Raw genomic sequence first — 19,173 nt, 5'->3', positions numbered from 1 at the left:
TCGGCCTTTGTAGCATTAAATGTGTGGCTTTGGACAAGTTGTTAAACTTCTCTTGCCTTCATTTTTCTTATCTATAACATGACCGGGGACTGGGGTCTCCAACTGTAAATGATCTCCAGGAGCTGCTGATCCAACATGACAGCCCTGGTCTCACATTTCTCAGGAATGCCCAGATTCAAATACGCTGGCCCATGCTCCCAATAGCATCTATAAACTTGGCAGGCCTTGAATCCTAAATTTTGGTTTTAAAATGTCATCCCCCTAGCTTTCTAAAGCCATCTTCTGTTATTCTCCACAGTGTTCCTCTGCTCCAGACAAGTCAGTGGCCTCAGGGGCTCTGAACACACTTAAATGCTTCCAACCTATCTGCTCTGGCTCTAAGCCATTGCCCCCGCTGGAAAGCAGCTCCTGATCCCCTACACCATCCCACGGCTGTCAACTCCCAGATTAAAGCTCATCTAATCCAGGAGCCCTCGCTGACTAACTACACCTAACAATGGCCACGCCTTCCACAGTGGCAAGTTCAATAGCCATGTCCTTGGACCCAGTGGCCTTTGGCAATCTATCTATTTTAAAATTCCTATCATTTCCCCAAGAGTACTTTTTTTATACATAATTATCATTACACCTATGTACACTCTTGTAGGCTTTTTTTTTTCATTTAACATTGTATCATAGATATTTTCTCTCATTGTCTCATAGTCTTCATAAGGCATTAATGAATACCTTAGTACTCTGTTAACACTTCCCAAATGTTAGACAACTAAGTGTTCAATCTTTCAATATTGTAAATATCTCAGTACCTACAGCTTTTTGAATATTTTGAATTATTTTCCTAGTCAACTCGGGTTTTGTTATTGTATGACATAAATTTTCATGCTATCTCACAGCACATTGTAGTTTGGGAATCCTTGCATGTATCCTAGCTGACTCCTTAGCACTCACCTCCCAGACTTCCTTCTGTACTCCTTCAGCCTCCAGTTACTCCCCCTGCCCCCCTCACACTCAGCTGACCGCCTTGCCCAGGGCTCTACATAGCTTTGTCTCAAGGATCCCTGCCTCTTCAACTCTTGCCTAATTCAGTGGTTCTCAAACTTTTGGTGCGTTGCAATTGTCCGGAAGGCTTGTTAAAATACAGATTGCTGGGCCCCACCCCCAGAGTTTCTGACACAGTAGTTATGGGTTGGAGCTGGGAAATTTGCATTTCTAACAAGTTCCTGGTCATACTGATGCTGCTGGACCAGGGTCTACCCTTGGTGAACTCCTGCTCTAATTCCTTCCTCTGATGTCAGGGGAAGCAGTTTAGCCTCCCTAACTCTATCCAGCCTACCTATCCTCTGAGCCTCCTTCCCATCTTCTCTGGGACCGAGCTCCTTCTCCTAACCTGTTCTCTTCTAGTGCCTTCAATGGTGGCACCATTGAAATTTTCCTTACTCCGTCCTGCAAGCATCCTTCCATCACTGCTATTTTAATAATAACCTTTCTCTTACCAGCTTTACCCAGTTCTAACTACCAACCCAAATGTCTTTCCTTCTGCTGCAAATTTTCCTGCACTTGAGCTTGTGATCTTCACTTGCTGCCTCTACTTCTTATCTATGTGTTTCCTTTTTAAAGATTTTATTTATTCAGTTTTTCCCCCCCAAAGCCCCAGTAGATAGTTGTATGTCATAGGTTCACATCCTTCTAGTTGCTGTACGTGGGACTCGGCCTCACGTTGGACGGAGAAGTGGTGCCTCGGGGCGCTCCCGGGATCCGAACCCGGGCCGCCAGCATCAGAGCGCGCACACTTAACCGCTAAGCCACGGAGCCGGCCCTCCTTTTTAGTTCCCAGAAATTTTCCAAGCTGCTCTATTGACCAACGGGAAAGTTTAAAATTACCCCTTTCCTCCCAAATCCAGTGACATTTCTTTATTATGTAATCATAGCAGTCACTATTCATTGAATTCCAACTGTGTTCTAAGCATTGTGCTAAGCACTGCATATATTTTATATATACACATAAATATAATCTCATGTGAAGATGATGCTTATATCAACCCTGTGTAGTAGGTATTATTTTACAGATTAAAAAAAAACAAAAAACTAGGCTCAGAGAGGTTAAATAATTTGCCCAACAACTCAAGTGAAGGAACCAGAATCAGACCTGGCTCTGATTCCACATCTCACGTGTTGAAACATTGCTCCAGAACACGGATCAGAATCTCTGAGCACCTTTTAAAATGCCAATTCCTGGTTCCAGTGCCAGAGGTTCCAAACCAGGTGTGGCTGAGGCCTAGGAATCTGAATCCTTAATAATATCCTGAATGATTCTGATGTGGATGTTCCCAGAGCCACACACATTTTAAGAAACTGTCCCTCTGTATTGACATAATTGGCCACTTCTTTTCTTTAAACACTTTCCTCCGTTGCTATGATACAATGTTTTTTTTTTGATTCTGTGGGCTCCCTAAGTCTGTTCTCCATCTCCTTCTTCCTCTCCTGCCCATATGAATGCCCCCAGCCTCTGCCCTCCGCCTTATCCTCCCTCTGCTCTCTGTCCCCATGAGCCCATCCAGTTGCAGTGCTCCAACTCCGGCAGATGGTTCCCAACCTTGCCCTTCTGGTGCCAACCTCCTGGTGAGAGTCATGGAGCAGTCCGAAATGATTTTGGAACAGTGATGAATTATTGCCCAGGTCCTGGACAAAACTGTGAGGCAGGTGACATTGATTCTGGTGCCCTGTCACCCCATACCACCCTTGGTCTTTCCTCTTGCTCATAAGATCGCTGTACTTTGCAGCATTCTAATCAAATCAGTTAGGCAAAAGAGCTGATCATTTTACATAGCCACACTGATGTGTTAATTCTCTCACTCATTTGCATTTTTAAAGCCTTTTATCTCTTTTTGTGGGTTCAACTGTTGTTCACATGTTGAAGACATTTCAGGTTTCACTTAGCAGATAGGGGGAATTTAGAGAGAACTGAGACCGAAGAGGAAGGAAGGTGAGCTGGTTTGGGAGGGGCCCTTCTCTTTCCCTTGAAATTGTTTGAAGCTTAGCCTCAAAGGCAGCCAGTAACAGCGCTGGGAGGGCAGGACTTGGCCTTTCTTGCTTCCTGCACACGCCGGGCAGGGAAAAGCTATAACCGTGGGTGCTGCAGACCTGTCCCTAGAAGTGCAGAGGGGGAAGACAGACTGCGGAATTGGCCGCTCAGCTGGCTTCCTGCCACCCCCCACGCTCAGAATGGCTGGCTCCTCTTCATCTTTCAAGTCTCAGCTTAAATTTTCTCTTCCGAGCAGCCGGTCCTGGCCACCCTACTAACGTAGGCTCCTGTTGGTGATTCTCTGTGTCGGCAGCTGTTTTCTTTCATTGCATTTATCGCAGTTGGTAATTACTTTATTTGTTTATTTACTTGTTCTTCGTGTTCCCATTTGGACAGTAAGGACAGACAGAGACGAGTCTGCCTTGATCCCCACTGTGCTCATAGCATAATGTCGGCTTGCAGTAGATATTAAGTACTTGTAGCAGGAATGGCTGGAGAGCTGCACCTCGACCACCTGGCACTTAATGAATAGTCCTTGAGCTGAACTAATTGTCTCCAGTAGCTATCCCAGTCATGAAAGACTTGAGGGAGTCTGAGAGCAGCTGGTTCAGCTCACAGCTGGGATAGCAGTGGGTGGTGGCCTGAGGGTGGCACCAGGAAAAACTATGAAAGACTTTGAAATAGGAAAAAAGATTAATAGTTGTCCTGTCTAGCACCCTACTGAGTTGCTGAGACCTTCATTGTCTTCGAGCTATTTTACAATTTTTTAAGTTGTATAAAACTGATAGCAATACAAGTGATTCTTGTCAATAGGAATGCAAATGAATTTTGTCTGGTGGAGGTGCAATTGATTATTGCCCTGCGGATATTGACCAGTTTTGCATCCATTTGTAAATTCATTTTCACTTTCCTGATTGCCTTTATACGTGTGTTCTTGAATTCTCCTTTGAACTGGTGGTAATATCTTGCTGGTTGCCTCACGAATTAGGTAAAGAAAATCTCTGATGTGTGTTAATTTTATATTTGTACAAGAGTCATAATTTTAGCCTTTTAAAAAAATTATCTTTTTAAATTGGACTTCACCAAAATCAGGAACTTTTGTGCTTCAAAGGATACCATCAAGAAAGCGAAAAAACAACCTATAGAAAGGGAGAAAATATTTGCAAACTGTATATCTAATAAGAGATTAATATCTAGAATCTATAAAGAACTAAAACTCAACAACATAAAAGTGAAGAATGCACTTCAAAAATAGGATTTGGATAGGCAGTTTTCCAAAGAAGATATAAAAATGGTCAATAAGCACACGAAAAGATGCTCCATATCATTTGTCATTAGGGAAATCAAATCAAAACTACAATGAGATACCACTTCACACTTACTAGAATGGCTATAATAAAAAAAAATCACAAAAAGGAAACTAGTGTTGGTGAGGATGTGGAGAAGGTAGGAATGTAAAATATAGCTGCTGTGGAAAACAGTTTGGCGGTTTCTCAAAAGGTTAAACATAAAACTCCCATAGGAGCCAGCAATCCTGCTCCTAGATATACATTAAAAAAAAATTGAAAGCAGGGACTTGAATAGATATTTGTACGCCAATGTTCATAGTATCATTTTTGACAACAGCCAAAAGATAGAAACAACCCAAGTGTCTGTCAACAGATGAATGGATAAACAAAATGTGATATATATACACACACACACACAAACACACACGCACAAATACAATGGGTGTTATTCAGACATTAAAAGGATATGAACTGGGGCACATCAGCATGTAGACAGTCCTGTGAGCCATGGGAATGGCTGATAGTGCAGGTAGAAAAGAACACCCCAGCCGTGTAAAGCGCCCGGACCCTGAGAAGGCACAGACTGTGAGGGAGAGGGAAAACTGAGTGTGGTGTCACGGAAGTCAGGAGAGACTAGTGACCTTACTCCTGATGCCTAGCAACTCACTGTCCAGCGACCTGGGGTCACTTCAGCTGCTGCTTAATTCTTGTTGTGTGAGAGGGCATCATCCGATAGAGTAATATTTCTGGTCGTAAACAGAAGATTTTCAATAACACATTTTATTGTCGGAAATTGTTCTAAGTAGTAGAAGATCCATAAAGACATTGTCAAATAAAAAACAAATCCGGACTTGGTTAAGAGAAACTTTTATTCAAAAAGATCATGGCGAGGAGGAAAAGGGACTATTACAACAGGCAGAACCTGCAAGTGTTTCAAGGGTCAGGTAAACAAAGGTTTTCTGTTATAGAGAGGTGTGAACAAGGCTAGAAAAAACTGAATGTGGGGAAATGAAGGGGAAATGGAATGAACCGGCGATATGATCAGATAGTATTTTATGCTGAGGCCGGTTTGTTCTCAGTAGGGGCTGTATGCTGGTCAGGCTAGGGTGGGCCAAAGTTCAGGGGCTTGGAGGAAGGAAGGAAGCCTAACCAAAGTTTGGTTAACAAGCATTTTGTTCCAATTGATCAGTGGGAACAAGGAGTTCAGCTTATCATTTATGAGGCAAAGAATGAGGATTTGGAAGGTCTATGTGTAGCTTTGTCATAGGTCAAACAAGGGGCATCTGAGTCTTATCTAAGTCATATGGTCAAGAGTGGTTCTTTGCAGTAAGCCATTTTCTAGAACAGAAAAATGAAAGGACTCCTTTAATCGTCATTGTTTTCCAGGAGAGAAGGGCTCAGCTAAAATTCAACATTGTCAGCATGCTCTGGGATGTGAATTCCATCCCCCCAGTCTGGGTGACACCCTGGTCTTCACAGCCAGCATAGATATTCCTGCCCAGGGACAAATGGACCACCCCTTGCTGTGGCCCAGGCTGTGACATCTCTGAGCCCCCTTTTCTGAGTGTTTGTTTAAGGCTTTTGATTCCTCCCTTGAAGCAGTCTTCACGCCTGACTTACCAGGAGCCTGTCTTATCCCCAAGAGATGCATCCAAGACAGTCTCATAACCTCTGCTTCCAAACCACCACCTTCGAAGTGCAGTTCTGAGGGCAATGGACCACCCCTTTGGAAATTTGCATCCTATGGGCTAAATTCAGCTCACAGGAGTGATTTTTTCCAAGTGGTGTTTTGCTTTGATTTTTAAACTTGAATTAGATGCCAATATTAAAAATCAGAATATTGAATTTAAAAATCCGGATTTTCAACTTCTGTGGAAAAATGGATCGCTCTTGCAATTCTGGCCTGCATTTCTATTGTATACCTCCTACACTATTTAGCAACATTCCTGACAATAACGTGTGTCATTGAAAAAGTTTTATTTATGGATCCAAGTACAGGCATACTCTGATTTTCAAAAGTTTACTTCATACAACTTTGCTTTTACAACAGACCTATATTAGTATCTCTTTTCTCTAACTGAAAGAAATCCGAAGGAGATTTTCACTTTTATGAAAAAAGGCGAAAAGTGAAAATAGCATTTTCACTTTACAAAAGGTTTCATAGGAAGGCTCTACTTTTGGATAGTGAGAGAAATCTGTATTTGGGTGCTGTTGGTGCTAGACAGCCAAAGTAAGGAGAGCACGAGCTCTCCATCTCCTGTTTACCACTGCTCCTCTGAACCTATTCAGTCATTTATGTTATCTGTGTGTGTTTAAGTATTTCCATTTCCCACCACCAATTATCACCTTCAGGACAACTAGTTAAAGAAGTTTTACTTTCAGAGAATATGTTAATTAAGGCATCATTTGGGAAAATTGCTTACTATTTACGTCTAATTGCCTAACCACATAATAATAATGACATATATCCTTAAATATGCGGCAGACCTACTTCACTGGACATTTTACTTGATGATACCAGCACACTCTCTACATGGTCAACTTGTGTTCATAAGTTGTGAAATCATGTAATAGGGTCAACTCCTACTTGGTGCTTGCTTACACCTCATAAAGCGAGAGAGGCTGTTGGGGGTCACTGGTGAATGTGGGAGGCCTGGGAGAACGTACCACCCTTTCCTTTGGTCGCAAAGTCAGGGCAATTTGTAACACAGAGTTAAACCTGTGGTTTAAGCATTTTGAACATAAACATAAAGTCCTCCACCTCCCGGGCGTTTCCTGTCTTCCTTCTCGCAGCCCTGGGGGCCCTCCCTGGTGCTTCCATAGCCTTCTGGACCTATTGCTATCATTGCCCACAGAGCTATACTGTAATGACCTCTTTCTATGTCTGTCTCCCACCTAGAGCTTGAGTCTTGATGGGGGGATTATGTCTTTTCCATGATTATAGGCCCAGGTCTAGCCAGCCCTTGAGCAAGGATCCAGAGATACAGCACCCATTGACCTTCATTATTATAGTGAGTCTTTCCTCTTTGCACGTTCCTGAGTGAGGCATGAAATCTTTATACTCATAGATATTATACGACAAAAAATAAGTGCATCAGTTTCCCGGTGATGTTTAGTGTTCCCGGTCTCTGCTTCTCATCATCTGACCCGATAAGTGTCTCCCTATCTCTCAATCACAAGGCTCCTTGTCCATGACTGTCTCAGAGAGGGGTTTCCTAGACATCCTGTCTCTGTTCTCAACCCCTGGGAGCAGGCCTAAAAATGACAATCAATTCATTTGGCTAGTTGGTATATTGCTGTCTCTCCACTTTGTGTCCCAGTATCCGTCCAGCCATAGTATTGGTGCTCTGGCAGCCTTCTCCAGGCACTTACACAGGCAAGTGCCTGACCTTGGGGCAGCTTGCAAAAGAGAGCTATTGCACTGTGTCTCTCTTCACAGACTGAGCTTGACTACGGAAGCTGCGGAGCTGCCTTCTGCCAGATCCTGGCTTAGAAATGCACGGGAAGTACATGCTGACCTTGCCAAGTGTTCGAGCCTGGGTGCTTTTGTCCTTTGGGTGCTGACTAGAGTCTTGCTCAGCACTTACAGAGCCCCCGTCTGCCTCCATTTTGGTGCCTATAGGAAATTTGTCTTTGACTATGTAAGCATTTATGTGGCATGATTTCAGAGACCCCAGGAAACCCCACCTATCCATTCCCCAATTTATTCTGTCATGCCTGAAATGGCTTTAATCACCAGCTCTTCAATTAACCAATTAGAGTCAAAGTTTTAAAAACCTCTAGGAATAGTTAAATTTTTTTAAATGCAAACTTTTATCGAAGTATAACATACATACGTAAAAGTGCATAAATCATAGGTGTAAACAAACCACTCATGTAATGAACTCCAGGATCAAGAAACAAAATATCACCTTTTCCCCAAAGCACCCCCCAACTGCCTTGTGCCCCCTTCTAGACCCCTCCCCTACACCCACCAGGGAAACCAATACCCTGACTTGTAACAGACAGATTACTTTTGCTTTTGTCCTTTACAGAAATAGGATCGTGTCATATGTATTCCTTTGCATATACAATGCTTCTTTTGCTTAGCATTGTATTTGTGAGATTCATCTATGCTGTTGCATAGAGTTGTAGTTTGTTTGTTTTTGTTGCTGTATAGTATCCCATTGTGTGAATAAATCACAATTTATTTAACTATTCTAATGCTGATGGACATGTGGGTTGCTTCCAGTTTTTGACATAGAGTGCTATTATTTTTAACTAGTGCGCTGTAGTTGAGGTCTTTCAATGAACCAGTGTACACGTTTCTGTTGAAAATACACTGAGGAGTGGAATATATGAGACCAAGGATATATACTTTCCGCGTTAGTAGGTACTATCGAACACCTTTTTCAAGGTGGTTGTACCAATTAACACTCCCACCAGCAGCATATAAGAGTTATAGTCATGCCACATCTTCATCAGCACTAGATCTGTCTTTCCCATTTAGCCATTCTGGTGGGTGTGTAATGGTGTGCATTGTATTCTTAATTTCCATATCTCTGATAACTAGTGAAGATGAGCATTTTGTTTTATGCATTGGCTATTTGAATATCTTTTTTTGTGAATTGTCTATTCAAGTCTTTGGCCAATTTTTCTATTGGGTTTCTGCTTTTCACTTAATGACTTTCAAAGTTTCTTATATTTATATATTTTTAAAGTTTTATATATTCTGATAATTTGTTGAATATGCATACTGCAATATTTTCTCCCACTCTGTGACCTAACTTTTCATTTTTAATAAAGTGTTTTAAATGAACAGAAATCCTTAATTAAGTTCTTTCATTTATGGTTAGTTCTTTGTGTGGCCTAAGAAAATTTTTCCTGCCCTAAGGAAGACATCATGAAATATCATGAAAATATTTTCCTGTGTTTTCTTTGAAATTGACTTCTGTGATGGTGTGAAGTAGGAATCAAGATTTTTTTTACCATATTATTCAGTTGACCCAGAACTATTTATTGAAAAGTCCATACCTACACCGATGCCGTTAATCATGGGATTATATATGTGTGGATCTGTTTCTGGGCCATATTCAAGAAGCTGTTAATTGTTAAACTCATTCTCAAGAAAGAATGCCTGTAATCTGATTCTTTTCTCAAGTAGTATTTATTACATACTTATTACAAACTAGGCATCATGCTAAGCACTTGAGCTTCATCATTTCATTTTAAACCTTATCAATGCCTATGAGATAGGTACTACTATTATCTCCATTTTATAGATGAGGAAATTAAGACTCAGAGAATTAAATAACTTTCCCAAGATCTCCTAGCTAGTGAGTGGCAGAAACCTGACTTGAACGCAGGTCTGGCTGACTTTGAAGTGTGGCTCTTTACTATACCGTTTACTGTACCATTTCCCAGAGCATCTTTTTTTTGGATGTGTTTGGGGGGAAGGTGATGGACAGGAGTGGGGACCAACTTCCCTCACCCCCACCACGTAACTATGATAGTATTTTGTTGCTTTATTTGAGTTACACAGCATTGGCGCATGTTTAAATTTTCATATTCACTGAATTAACACATTTTGCAGATTGGGAACCACAAGTTCATGCCATTTACTAGGCATTTGGCATATGATAGGATATACTGTTGTTATTATTTTATATATTCTTTCTTTCTTACTAGTCAACCTTCAAGAGTAAGGAGTGGCTTTTAGGTATTTGTAACACCTGATGACTAGGACAGGGCAGAGCAGGCACTTAATATTTGTGTTTCTTATAGTTGAGCTATAATTGTTAACTTGAGATTTCCTGATCAGGTAAGTTTTCTATCCTGTATTAATTCTTTTTAGTTCAGATCATGTGATCTATCCCTAACATATATTTTCTATTTTTTCTCTTTCAATAATTGCTGCCTCAAGGGGAAAAATGCAAATCTTTGGCTGAATGATCTGGTAGCAACATATCGGAAATTCTTAAGATGTTAGAACCAGAAGCTACTTCCCACACAATCATTGAGTTAAAAAAAAAGAGAGAGAGAGAGACCGAAATTGACAGAGAGAGAGACCCAGAGAGAGACAGAGAGAAAACAGTGTCTTGTAAACAGACAAATACTCCCAGTTCTACACCGTCACCCCGTCTGTGGCTTTAACTTCTACGCTTCTATTTCTCATGTGCAAAATGGGGCTAATACCATGGCAGCACAGGCTTGTTGTAAGAGTAAAATGAAGCAACAGACAAAAATATACTAAGAATGGCATATTTTGACATGTAAGAAAAATGCTATTACATGTCAAATATTGGTAGAAAGTAAATTGAACACAAAGTACAGGTGTGTTTGGTTTTATTAATAAATAAAAGAACTAAATGTATATTTTAGATATTTATTAAAAAAGGAACTGCTTGACAAAATAATTCAGTATAGTATAATGTTAAATTTTCAGGCTTCCTATTGCTTTGAATTTTTTGAATAAACGTTTTTATTGAAGTATAATCCGATTACATTTTGAAATAATTGAATTTAAAATAATTTAACTTACAGATTTTTAAGATCACATTCACTGCACTGGGTAAAGCAGGGTGTATCTATAATTTACTGTCAGGGATAGAAGGGGGCCTTGAACCTATAAGGATATTGTTATCTACTGTTTAGTGCAAAAGACGTAAAATGATGAATGTGTATAAGTGGCAAGGTTTTCCCTAAAATGGGGCTGCTGTAAAAGTCAGTGGCGTGCCAGTTCAACTCAACGAATACTTAATCAGCGCTTGAGATGTCCTAGGAACCGTGTTGGGTACTGAGGGGGAGGCACAGATGAATAGCTTCAGCCGGAGGGAGACAAGACTTAACAGCAGGATGGGGCATCATAATGTGGCAAAGGTAAAACACAGGGAGAACGCGGTGGAGCTTAAAATAATTTAACTTTTCCTGCCTGCTTTCTTTTCTTTTTCTTTGTCAAGGAACTATTTTGGATCCTTTTTCACACGTGCCAGGTCGCCCGTGTGCAGGGAATCCGCGACCCTGTGAAATCCCCCCATCTCCTGTTCTTCCTTTCCTCACATATTCCATGTGCTCCTCTGCCATCAGCACTGCATTTGGATCGGTATCTATTGTGTGGGTGGTGAAACGAAGGAAAGTTATTTTTGTTCTAATTATGAGAACTGTTTTATTAGAGGGGAGGAGGGGGAGGAGAGGCAGAGCGGGGACTGAGGCGCTCAGGCAGGATGCTCCGAGGAGGCGTTACTAAGGTTACTAGAAAGAGGACGGAAGGTGATATGCAGGCACGGTTTTGTTCTAAGACAAAACATTTTCAACCAAGGGGCGTGGGCTTAGTGCGAGCAGTGCCACACGATATTAGATGCCGGGCTCCCGAAAAGGGAACGGAAGGGAAAAACTGAAGGCGGCGACGTCAAGAAAGCACGAAGCCTCTGCCTCCCCTTCCGGCCCTGTTCTCCCGCTGCCCTTGTTTCCCGGGGCTCTTTTGGCTGTAGCACAAGGTCGGCGCGCGCGGGGACGGTGTCATTTAAGTGTGACACGCGGCCGAGCCGGACCGGAAGCAGAGCCCAGTCGGGATCCGTAGGGAAGAGCGGGAGAGGCGGCGAGCGGGCGGAGGCGGTGGGGACGCTGCGCGGCCGGCGCGGACCGGACTGGCCCTGCAGCGGCTCGCTCAGGCCGGGGGTCGTCGCTGCAGCCGCTGCGAAAGGAGGAAACGACGACTCAGCGGGCAACTTGGCAGAGCCGGGAGGAGGGAAGGGGTGTGTGAGAAGGGCTATGAGTGTATTTGGGGTCGGGGAGCAGGACCTCGAAACTTGTTCCTCATATGCTACTAGTTGATTATCTTTTTTTTTTTTTTTTTTTGGTGACAGATTCTGGAGACACCCGGCGTCTCCCTTCTCGAATTTCTCTCGGCCCTTGCCAGTTGATTCGTAGTCCGAAGTGAGTGAGAGCTTTTTAGTGCCACTACTGAATTGAGATGGGTATGGGATGGATGAAACCGCCAGAGAAGAAAGAAACCGGAGCAGGGGAGCAAGGGTGGGAGGTGGTGTCGCGGGGTGAGGGAACAAGATGGTGATGAGAGTTAACATTTACAGGGTTTTGCTGTACCAGACACTTTTTTAAAACTCTTTATATTAGGTGACTCATTTAATGTCCAGTCCTATGAGACCAGTACTCTACTTAGCCTCATTTTATAGGGGAAACTGAGGCCCAGAGAGGTTAAGGAACATGCCCAAAGAAAGACAAATGGAAAGTGCGGAGCCACGATTTGCTTTCTGGAAGGCTGATCCCAGAACATATCTCTAAGCTCCGCAGGGTGGTTGTCCCTCATCAAGACGTGAAGGGATGAGAGGCTAGTGTGGCTTGAACAGATGTGCTAAGACAGCTGGAGCAAGGGGTTGACATGATAAAGGGTGTGAGATCCAGGTGTGTCTGTAAGGTGGTGGCAAATGTAAGCGAGGGTAGAATTGGAACTGAGGCCTTCCAACCTTCACCTGTAACCTTGGCTAGCGCCTTCCTCCCTCGAATTCTGTGGGACAGGAAGAGAGCTAGACACCCACACACCTGCGTTTGAAAATAGAATTGTAGTGAGATCACAGACTCATAGGATTTGAGGATTATATGATATAGCCCCCTTATTTAGCAGATGAATCCCAAAGAGATGATATAATTTATTCAAGTCTAGCCAGGACTAGAAACATCTTTTGTCTTAGGTCTATTATAGTGAGGTTCTGGGAGATCTTTCTTTTTTTTCCTGCTGTACCTGCTATAGTGAATATTAAACTTTAAAAAAATTGATATATCATTTGACCCGAACTGGTGCCTTTTAGCTATATGAATTGGGTATTTATGACATCGAATAGTCAAATAATCCATCCGTCCCCCGTTAAAATGTGTCCCAAATTCAATGTAGTGCTGAAACCAAGAGCTTCTTCCAACACAACTGAATGACAGTTGAGATCCTTCAGTGTTTTTAAGAATTTCAGTTAAAAAATGAATTGAAACAAGATAAAGTTGAGTAGGCCAGAGGACAAGGTGGTTTACCTTGAAAAAACTAGGTTTTAAAGAAAAAGGAAATCTCATGAGTTGAAAAAAAGAGGAAAATTTTCATCAGTTGGTAGTGCACTGTTCACAAATACAGTGAGTCTAATGGAATATAATAATCAAAATGTTAGCATATTCCATAGAGGCAGTTTGGAGTAGTTGAAATCATGGGCTTAAGAATCCAGTAGATCAGCTTAGCCACTAATTTGCTCTGTATAATTGATTTACTTAATCTTGTTTGTCCTTGATTTCTTCATCTCTGAAATGGAGATAATAGTTCCTAACTTGCAGAATTAGAAGCATTAAATTATGTAGCATAATGTCTGGAACAAAGTTCCAGTAAAGTACGTAACATACGTACAGTAAAGTACATAGCATAATGTCTGGAACAAAGTTGATGATAAGTGCACAGCAACTGTTAATATTCTAGTGAAATAAAAATGAAGCATTACTAAAACTTGTGTGCAGTCACATGGCAGCTTCCAGACCTGGTTTTCAATGGAAAGGTCAAAGAGCAGATTTCCTTGTTGGCCTAATGGTAATTAAGGTGAAAAATGTTGATTCATTTTCTAAAGAGTATGTCTGTTATTTCAAAGTGAATGAAATAACAGGGCTGGATAGCCCATGAGCAGTGATATACTCATCATGATCCTTTAAAGCTATTGTGGCTTTTAAATATAACTTATTTTTGGACTATTCTGTTTCCTGAACTATGGGCAACTTAGGTTCTAAGTAACTGGTTTTATACTTATTTACAGATGCATGGTCATGGAGGCTATGACTCTGATTTTAGTGATGATGAACATGGTGGAGAATCTAGCAAAAGGAAAAAAAGGTAAGTAATTTTTTATTGATCTGTGTTTTCTGATTCTTTCTAGATTGAGATGAAATATAAATAAATAACATTGAAAGTTTTGGGATTGTGTTTGCTTGTGAAGACAATGATGCTCTATTGAACGAATTTTTGTTCAATAAACTATAATGAATTTGACTCAAAAATTTGACAACAGTTGTGTGCAAAATAAGAAAATAATATTTGTACTGTGAAGGGGCTTATGGAAAGGGAAGCAGGGGAAAAAAAATCAATTAAAGCGGTTACATTTCCCTATTGCATCCATTTTTCATTTAACCATCAAGGACTTTTTACTTGTGATTGTCAGAGTTAAGAAGGGGCTTAGTTGGTGGTCTCTTTGCTGGTACTTGACTTCAAAATGAGGTTAGTGTGGTGGATGAGACTGTGATGCAGCACAATTCCTGCGGTTTTGTGAATGAGCAGACTAAGTAGTCACGGGAAGGAGCTTGTGGAAGTTTTTATTGAATTGGAAGGGACAAGAACTGTCAGCAGATAAAGCCTGGACCTTCGAAGGAGGCGACATCTCGGTGGAGTTGCTGTGTTTAGGGGCAGTGTTTTCAGCTTTCAGTGCTTAGAAACTTGATTTTATTCATTAACTTAGGAATGGTTGACTGATTCATGTTAACCAAACTTATAAAACTTGGTTTATTACTTTACACTGAGTGTAATTAGGTATATTGATGGGGACTGAACATTTTCGTCAGGTACTCAGTCTTCATGAATAACCAAAAGAACAGAAATAGTTATAATTACGTTTTATGATGCTTTACATTTTCTAGATTTTTCATTCAGAAATACTACTTTGTAGGAATAGAATTTGAGCAAATCTAGTTGGATAGTCTTCTCTGCTCTAGGATTATATTTATCTACATAGCTATAGCTGATCATCTATAGTCTATATCATCTATAATCAGCCCTTCTTTTTCCATGTTATCAGTTACCAAAAGCTTCATTATCTCTACTTTACAACAGGAAAATTGCGGCACAGAGAAATTAAGTAACTTAATCTTTATTTAAAATTAAGACAGTGAATGACAGAGCCAGAATTTAAACCCAGGAACCTAGGTGATCTGACACCAGAACCCGTGCATTTGTTAGTTTCATCTTCTCCATTTTATAGGTATTAAATGAAGTTAAGATATTAATGAAACTGTTTAAGGAGACATAAAATGTCTCATTAAAGATGGTGAGTCTTTAAAATTAAGACTTGAATTCTTTAAAACGTTTCAGTTATGAAAATACAAAGAAATAGGATTGGGAAAAATGCACTCTTAATAATTTTTCTTCTTGACAAACTAGGACAGTTGAAGATGATTTACTGCTCAAAAAGCCATTTCAGAAAGAAAAACATGGAAAAGTGGCCCATAAACAAGTTGCAGCAGAATTGTTGGATAGGTATAGTATTTCAATGTGCATTCCTTTTTTTTTGGTTTAAGATGTTTTTGTAAACTCAGAGACCTGGGGATTTGATTATATTAATTAGAATATAGACATTTGAATTTGCTTAAAATAGAATTTGTCTTAACAGGGAAGAAGCAAGAAATAGAAGGTTTCATCTCATAGCTATGGATGCTGTATCCTTTTTATATTTCTAGATTTTTATAACTAATAGAATATTTTAAAATCTTTTTTATTTCATAAAATCTTGTGAAGTCAGATAGATCTATATTTTATTTTTAAAGATAAGTGTTTATTGATGTGGAATTTTGCCATTTATACTTTTGAGTACAATTCTCTTTTACTAATATGTAAGACAGATTTAGAGACAAAAAATAATAAACCACGTTACTAATGTTCTAAAAATTGGTTTACAAAGTCCACAAACTTGCAAATATTTTTTCCAACGTGTTTTTGCCATGCTCTCAATGTTTCTTATGTTATACTACTCTTATCTTCAGTCTTATTTTAACTCTTATTTTCTTCCTACCTGTTTCTTGGCTATTTAAGATCTTTGTAAAACTTGTATTTAAAAGTAGGTCTGTCTGTGGACTGTCCTCAGGCCTGCTGTGGCTTCAACTCTCAGGCGTGACTTGGCCTGTCTTTAAAGCTATACCTTGCTGCTCTGTTGTAGTCATATCTCAGCTCAATTTTTTGATAAGACTGTGGCTCGTTACACTAACTGCTACCACTGGCCATCCATATTACTGTTAGGATATTGGAGAATGAAAGAGAGGCCAAGCAAGACCCGAAGTATTTCTGGATATTAATTACCATGGTCAAGATTGGGAGAAGGAGACAATGTCAACTAGATACACCTCCTACGTGTAGTTGTTTCACTTTGTTATCATTCCTGATTCTTTTCTTTAAGTTATAGACGTTCTGTCTTGTCACCAATTTATTTATTCCTCTTATAGCCTAACCCAATAGCTTAGCTTTCCTGTGGATCTCATCTGCTACTTGTTCCTTTATCATTTCAACGTCTACTCTGCCTTCTTTGACACTGCTCAGTTGGGGGTGCTGGCGCGTCTAGTTGCAGCCTGGTGAGAGTGTCTAGGTCCCCTTTTCTGGAAGGGGTGGAGGTGGGGCCACAGTTTTTTCTGGATTGTCTGGCTGGAGTAGAGTACTTATCGTCTAAAAGTTACCTGTCTTGTTAGGCTTCCTCTCTCTTGGTTATTCGGTTAGAGCAGGCTTTTGTTGGGACTTTTTTTTTCTGTGCTTGTTGGCGTTTCGAGGTTGCCAGCGTCCTCACCTCCAAGTCTAGGATGTATGAGGCGAAAAGAAAACCTGGGGAATGCACCACCATGTCATACCATGGGTCCTGAGGTCCCTAGCTGGTATGCCTTCTTCTCTCCACCTTTCTGAGGCTTCTTTTTTTTGTTTTATATATAATTTCCAAGGTTTTTACTTGTTCTTATTGGGAAGAATAGAGAGGAGTACATCTTTGTCTACTCCATCTTCCTGGAAGTGAAGTCCCATCCACCACCTATTTCCGTAAATAATGTTTTATTGGAACACAGCTCTGCTTATTCATTTAGATGTTAGCTGTGCCTACTTGCATGCTAAAATGGCAGAGCTGAGCAGTTGCAACAGAGATCATATGGCCTGCATGTTTACCATTTACAGAAGAAGTTGGCTGACCCCAGCTCTAAAATATTTAAGTGACTTGCCATAGTCACATGACCAGTTAGCAATAGACCAAGAGCTAGAACCCAGATCTTGGGATATCTGTCTTTTCTTTTTTTTTCTTTCTGAAATGTTAACTGTTTTGTTGCCAGCTTTGGAAGTATCATGTTCTGATTCAATATTCTATTAGGACACATTATGATCAATTAAATCACTATTTAGTTTTAATGTAATAGGGTGTAGTCACAGACAGTCTTATAGATGAGGTCAGTTCTGTTATGTGCATGTTCAGCTCTGGAGAGAGTACCATTGAACTTTTTTTTTTCTGAGGAAGATTAGCCCTGAGCTAACATGTGTGTCAGTCTTCCTCTATTTTGTATGTGGGTCACCGCCACAGAATGGCTGATGAGTGGTATAGATCCGTGCGTGCGATCCGAACCCGCGAACCTGGGCTACTGACGCGGAGTGTGCCGAACTTAACAACTACACCACAGGGCCAGCCCCTCATTGAACTTTTTAAAACAAAAAGTAAAATGCTCATATATCTTGTTATACTGCATTGAAAATAAACATGACTGTGGATTCTTTTAATATTAAAAGAAAGTATAAAAACAACATCTGATTTCTTATATTCTTTTTGAAACGCTCATGTTAGGATTTAATATCATAAAAGTTGTGTCTTCTGTTTTAGAGGCTTTATCATTACTGGAATAGCTAAACTATATTTTATAATAATGAAGGGTAAATTCTCCTTACCTTTAATCTTAGAAACTATAATTTATTTTTCATATTGTGAAGATGAAGATGACTGGCGGTATGAGGCTGTATGTGGTTCAGCAATAGAATAGGAAGCTCTCTTTCTCCCTGAGTGGAGATATATGTTATCTCAAGAGTAGTATGTGCTTGAAAAATGTTCAAAACAATATAAATGGTATTCTGTAGAAAGTGAAAGCCCCTCTACTCTAAAATGTTCACTCTTAACAGTTTAATATTTACCCTTTTAGATCTTTTTGAATTTATAAGCATATATAGTATATATTTGCATATTTAGAAAAACTAAATAGACTCGTACTATGCTTCTTTTTCCTGCTTACTGATATATCATGGACACAGATGAACTCCTGAGCAAATAAAATCCTTAATTTTTTGCATTTCAGTATCAAAGGCATACAAAGTTTGTAAATGACTATATTTTATACTATGGTGGCAAAAAAGAAGACTTCAGGCGATCGGGGTAAGTGTCATGAGGTTTACACAGAATGGGAGGGGATGGTATTTAAAGACCTATACCTACTGTGCCTTTTGATCCTGTCATTCACCGCTGCTTTCTAATCCAGTTTCCTTGTTATATCATAAAGTGGAGAGGCCATCCATAGCTTCTGGCTAAGTAGCTCATCCGTTGTGAATCCTCTTTCTCTGGCAACAGGCCTCAGGTAGCTCGCTGAGCCAGATCTGCCCCTGGCAATAATAGGATATGTGAGGAATGCTCATCCGCCTGATTATGTAGTAAATTTTTTTTTTTTGCAAGGATCTTTGAAATAGTGAACTTTTTAGACCTCAGTGTTTTTTAACAATGCTTTTTAAAAGGTAGGGCAACAAGAAAACTCACTCTAATATTTCCCGCAGGTGAAATTCCTTTCTATATTTGAGGCTGTTCTGTCAGAGCCTCTTGGTTTTGTGTGGGTTTTTTTTCTCTGACTTAACAATCTTCTGAGGTGGTATAGCCCTAAAAAAATTTTATACCTTCTCATCTACGCCAAACTTACCTCCTCTCTCAGTTTAGCCTATATTCCCCAACAATCCCTTGTTCTACCCTCAAACTGTTAGCATCTTGAAAAATCATCCCCTTCAACTCTCTTCCTCCCTTACTCAGTCTTCCTAGCACGCTGTAGTAAAAGGAGGTATGGAAAACTCTTCACATATTTTTTACA

At 40.3% G+C, this 19,173-nt stretch overlaps 1 protein-coding gene across 5 annotated transcripts in view; it reads left to right on the top strand.

The window, feature by feature from the left end:
* The first annotated feature begins 11,143 nt into the window (after positions 1-11,143).
* Positions 11,144-19,173, top strand: part of LOC101399812 (protein FRA10AC1) — a 33,304-nt gene continuing 25,274 nt past the window's right edge. For 4 of the 5 annotated variants that reach the window (XM_087432288.1, XM_087432289.1, XM_014785552.2 and 1 more), the window contains exons 1-6: positions 11,892-12,041; positions 12,153-12,222; positions 14,085-14,161; positions 15,479-15,574; positions 15,708-15,753; positions 18,400-18,476. In XM_087432288.1, coding sequence (XP_087288414.1) covers positions 14,085-14,161; positions 15,479-15,574; positions 15,708-15,753; positions 18,400-18,476 — 296 coding nt within the window. In that variant the 5' untranslated portion in view covers positions 11,892-12,041; positions 12,153-12,222. Of the gene's footprint in view, positions 11,167-11,891; positions 12,042-12,152; positions 12,223-14,084; positions 14,162-15,478; positions 15,575-15,707; positions 15,754-18,399; positions 18,477-19,173 lie in introns of those variants that run through there. The other variant, XM_087432287.1, reaches the window with a different exon arrangement.

The sequence above is a fragment of the Ceratotherium simum genome, chromosome 6 (assembly GCF_057802395.1).
Source record: "Ceratotherium simum simum isolate JZ-2026a chromosome 6, ASM5780239v1, whole genome shotgun sequence".
Lineage (NCBI taxonomy): Eukaryota > Metazoa > Chordata > Mammalia > Perissodactyla > Rhinocerotidae > Ceratotherium > Ceratotherium simum.
Note: the sequence above shows the minus strand (reverse complement) of the source record. Positions and strands in the feature narration are given on the sequence as shown.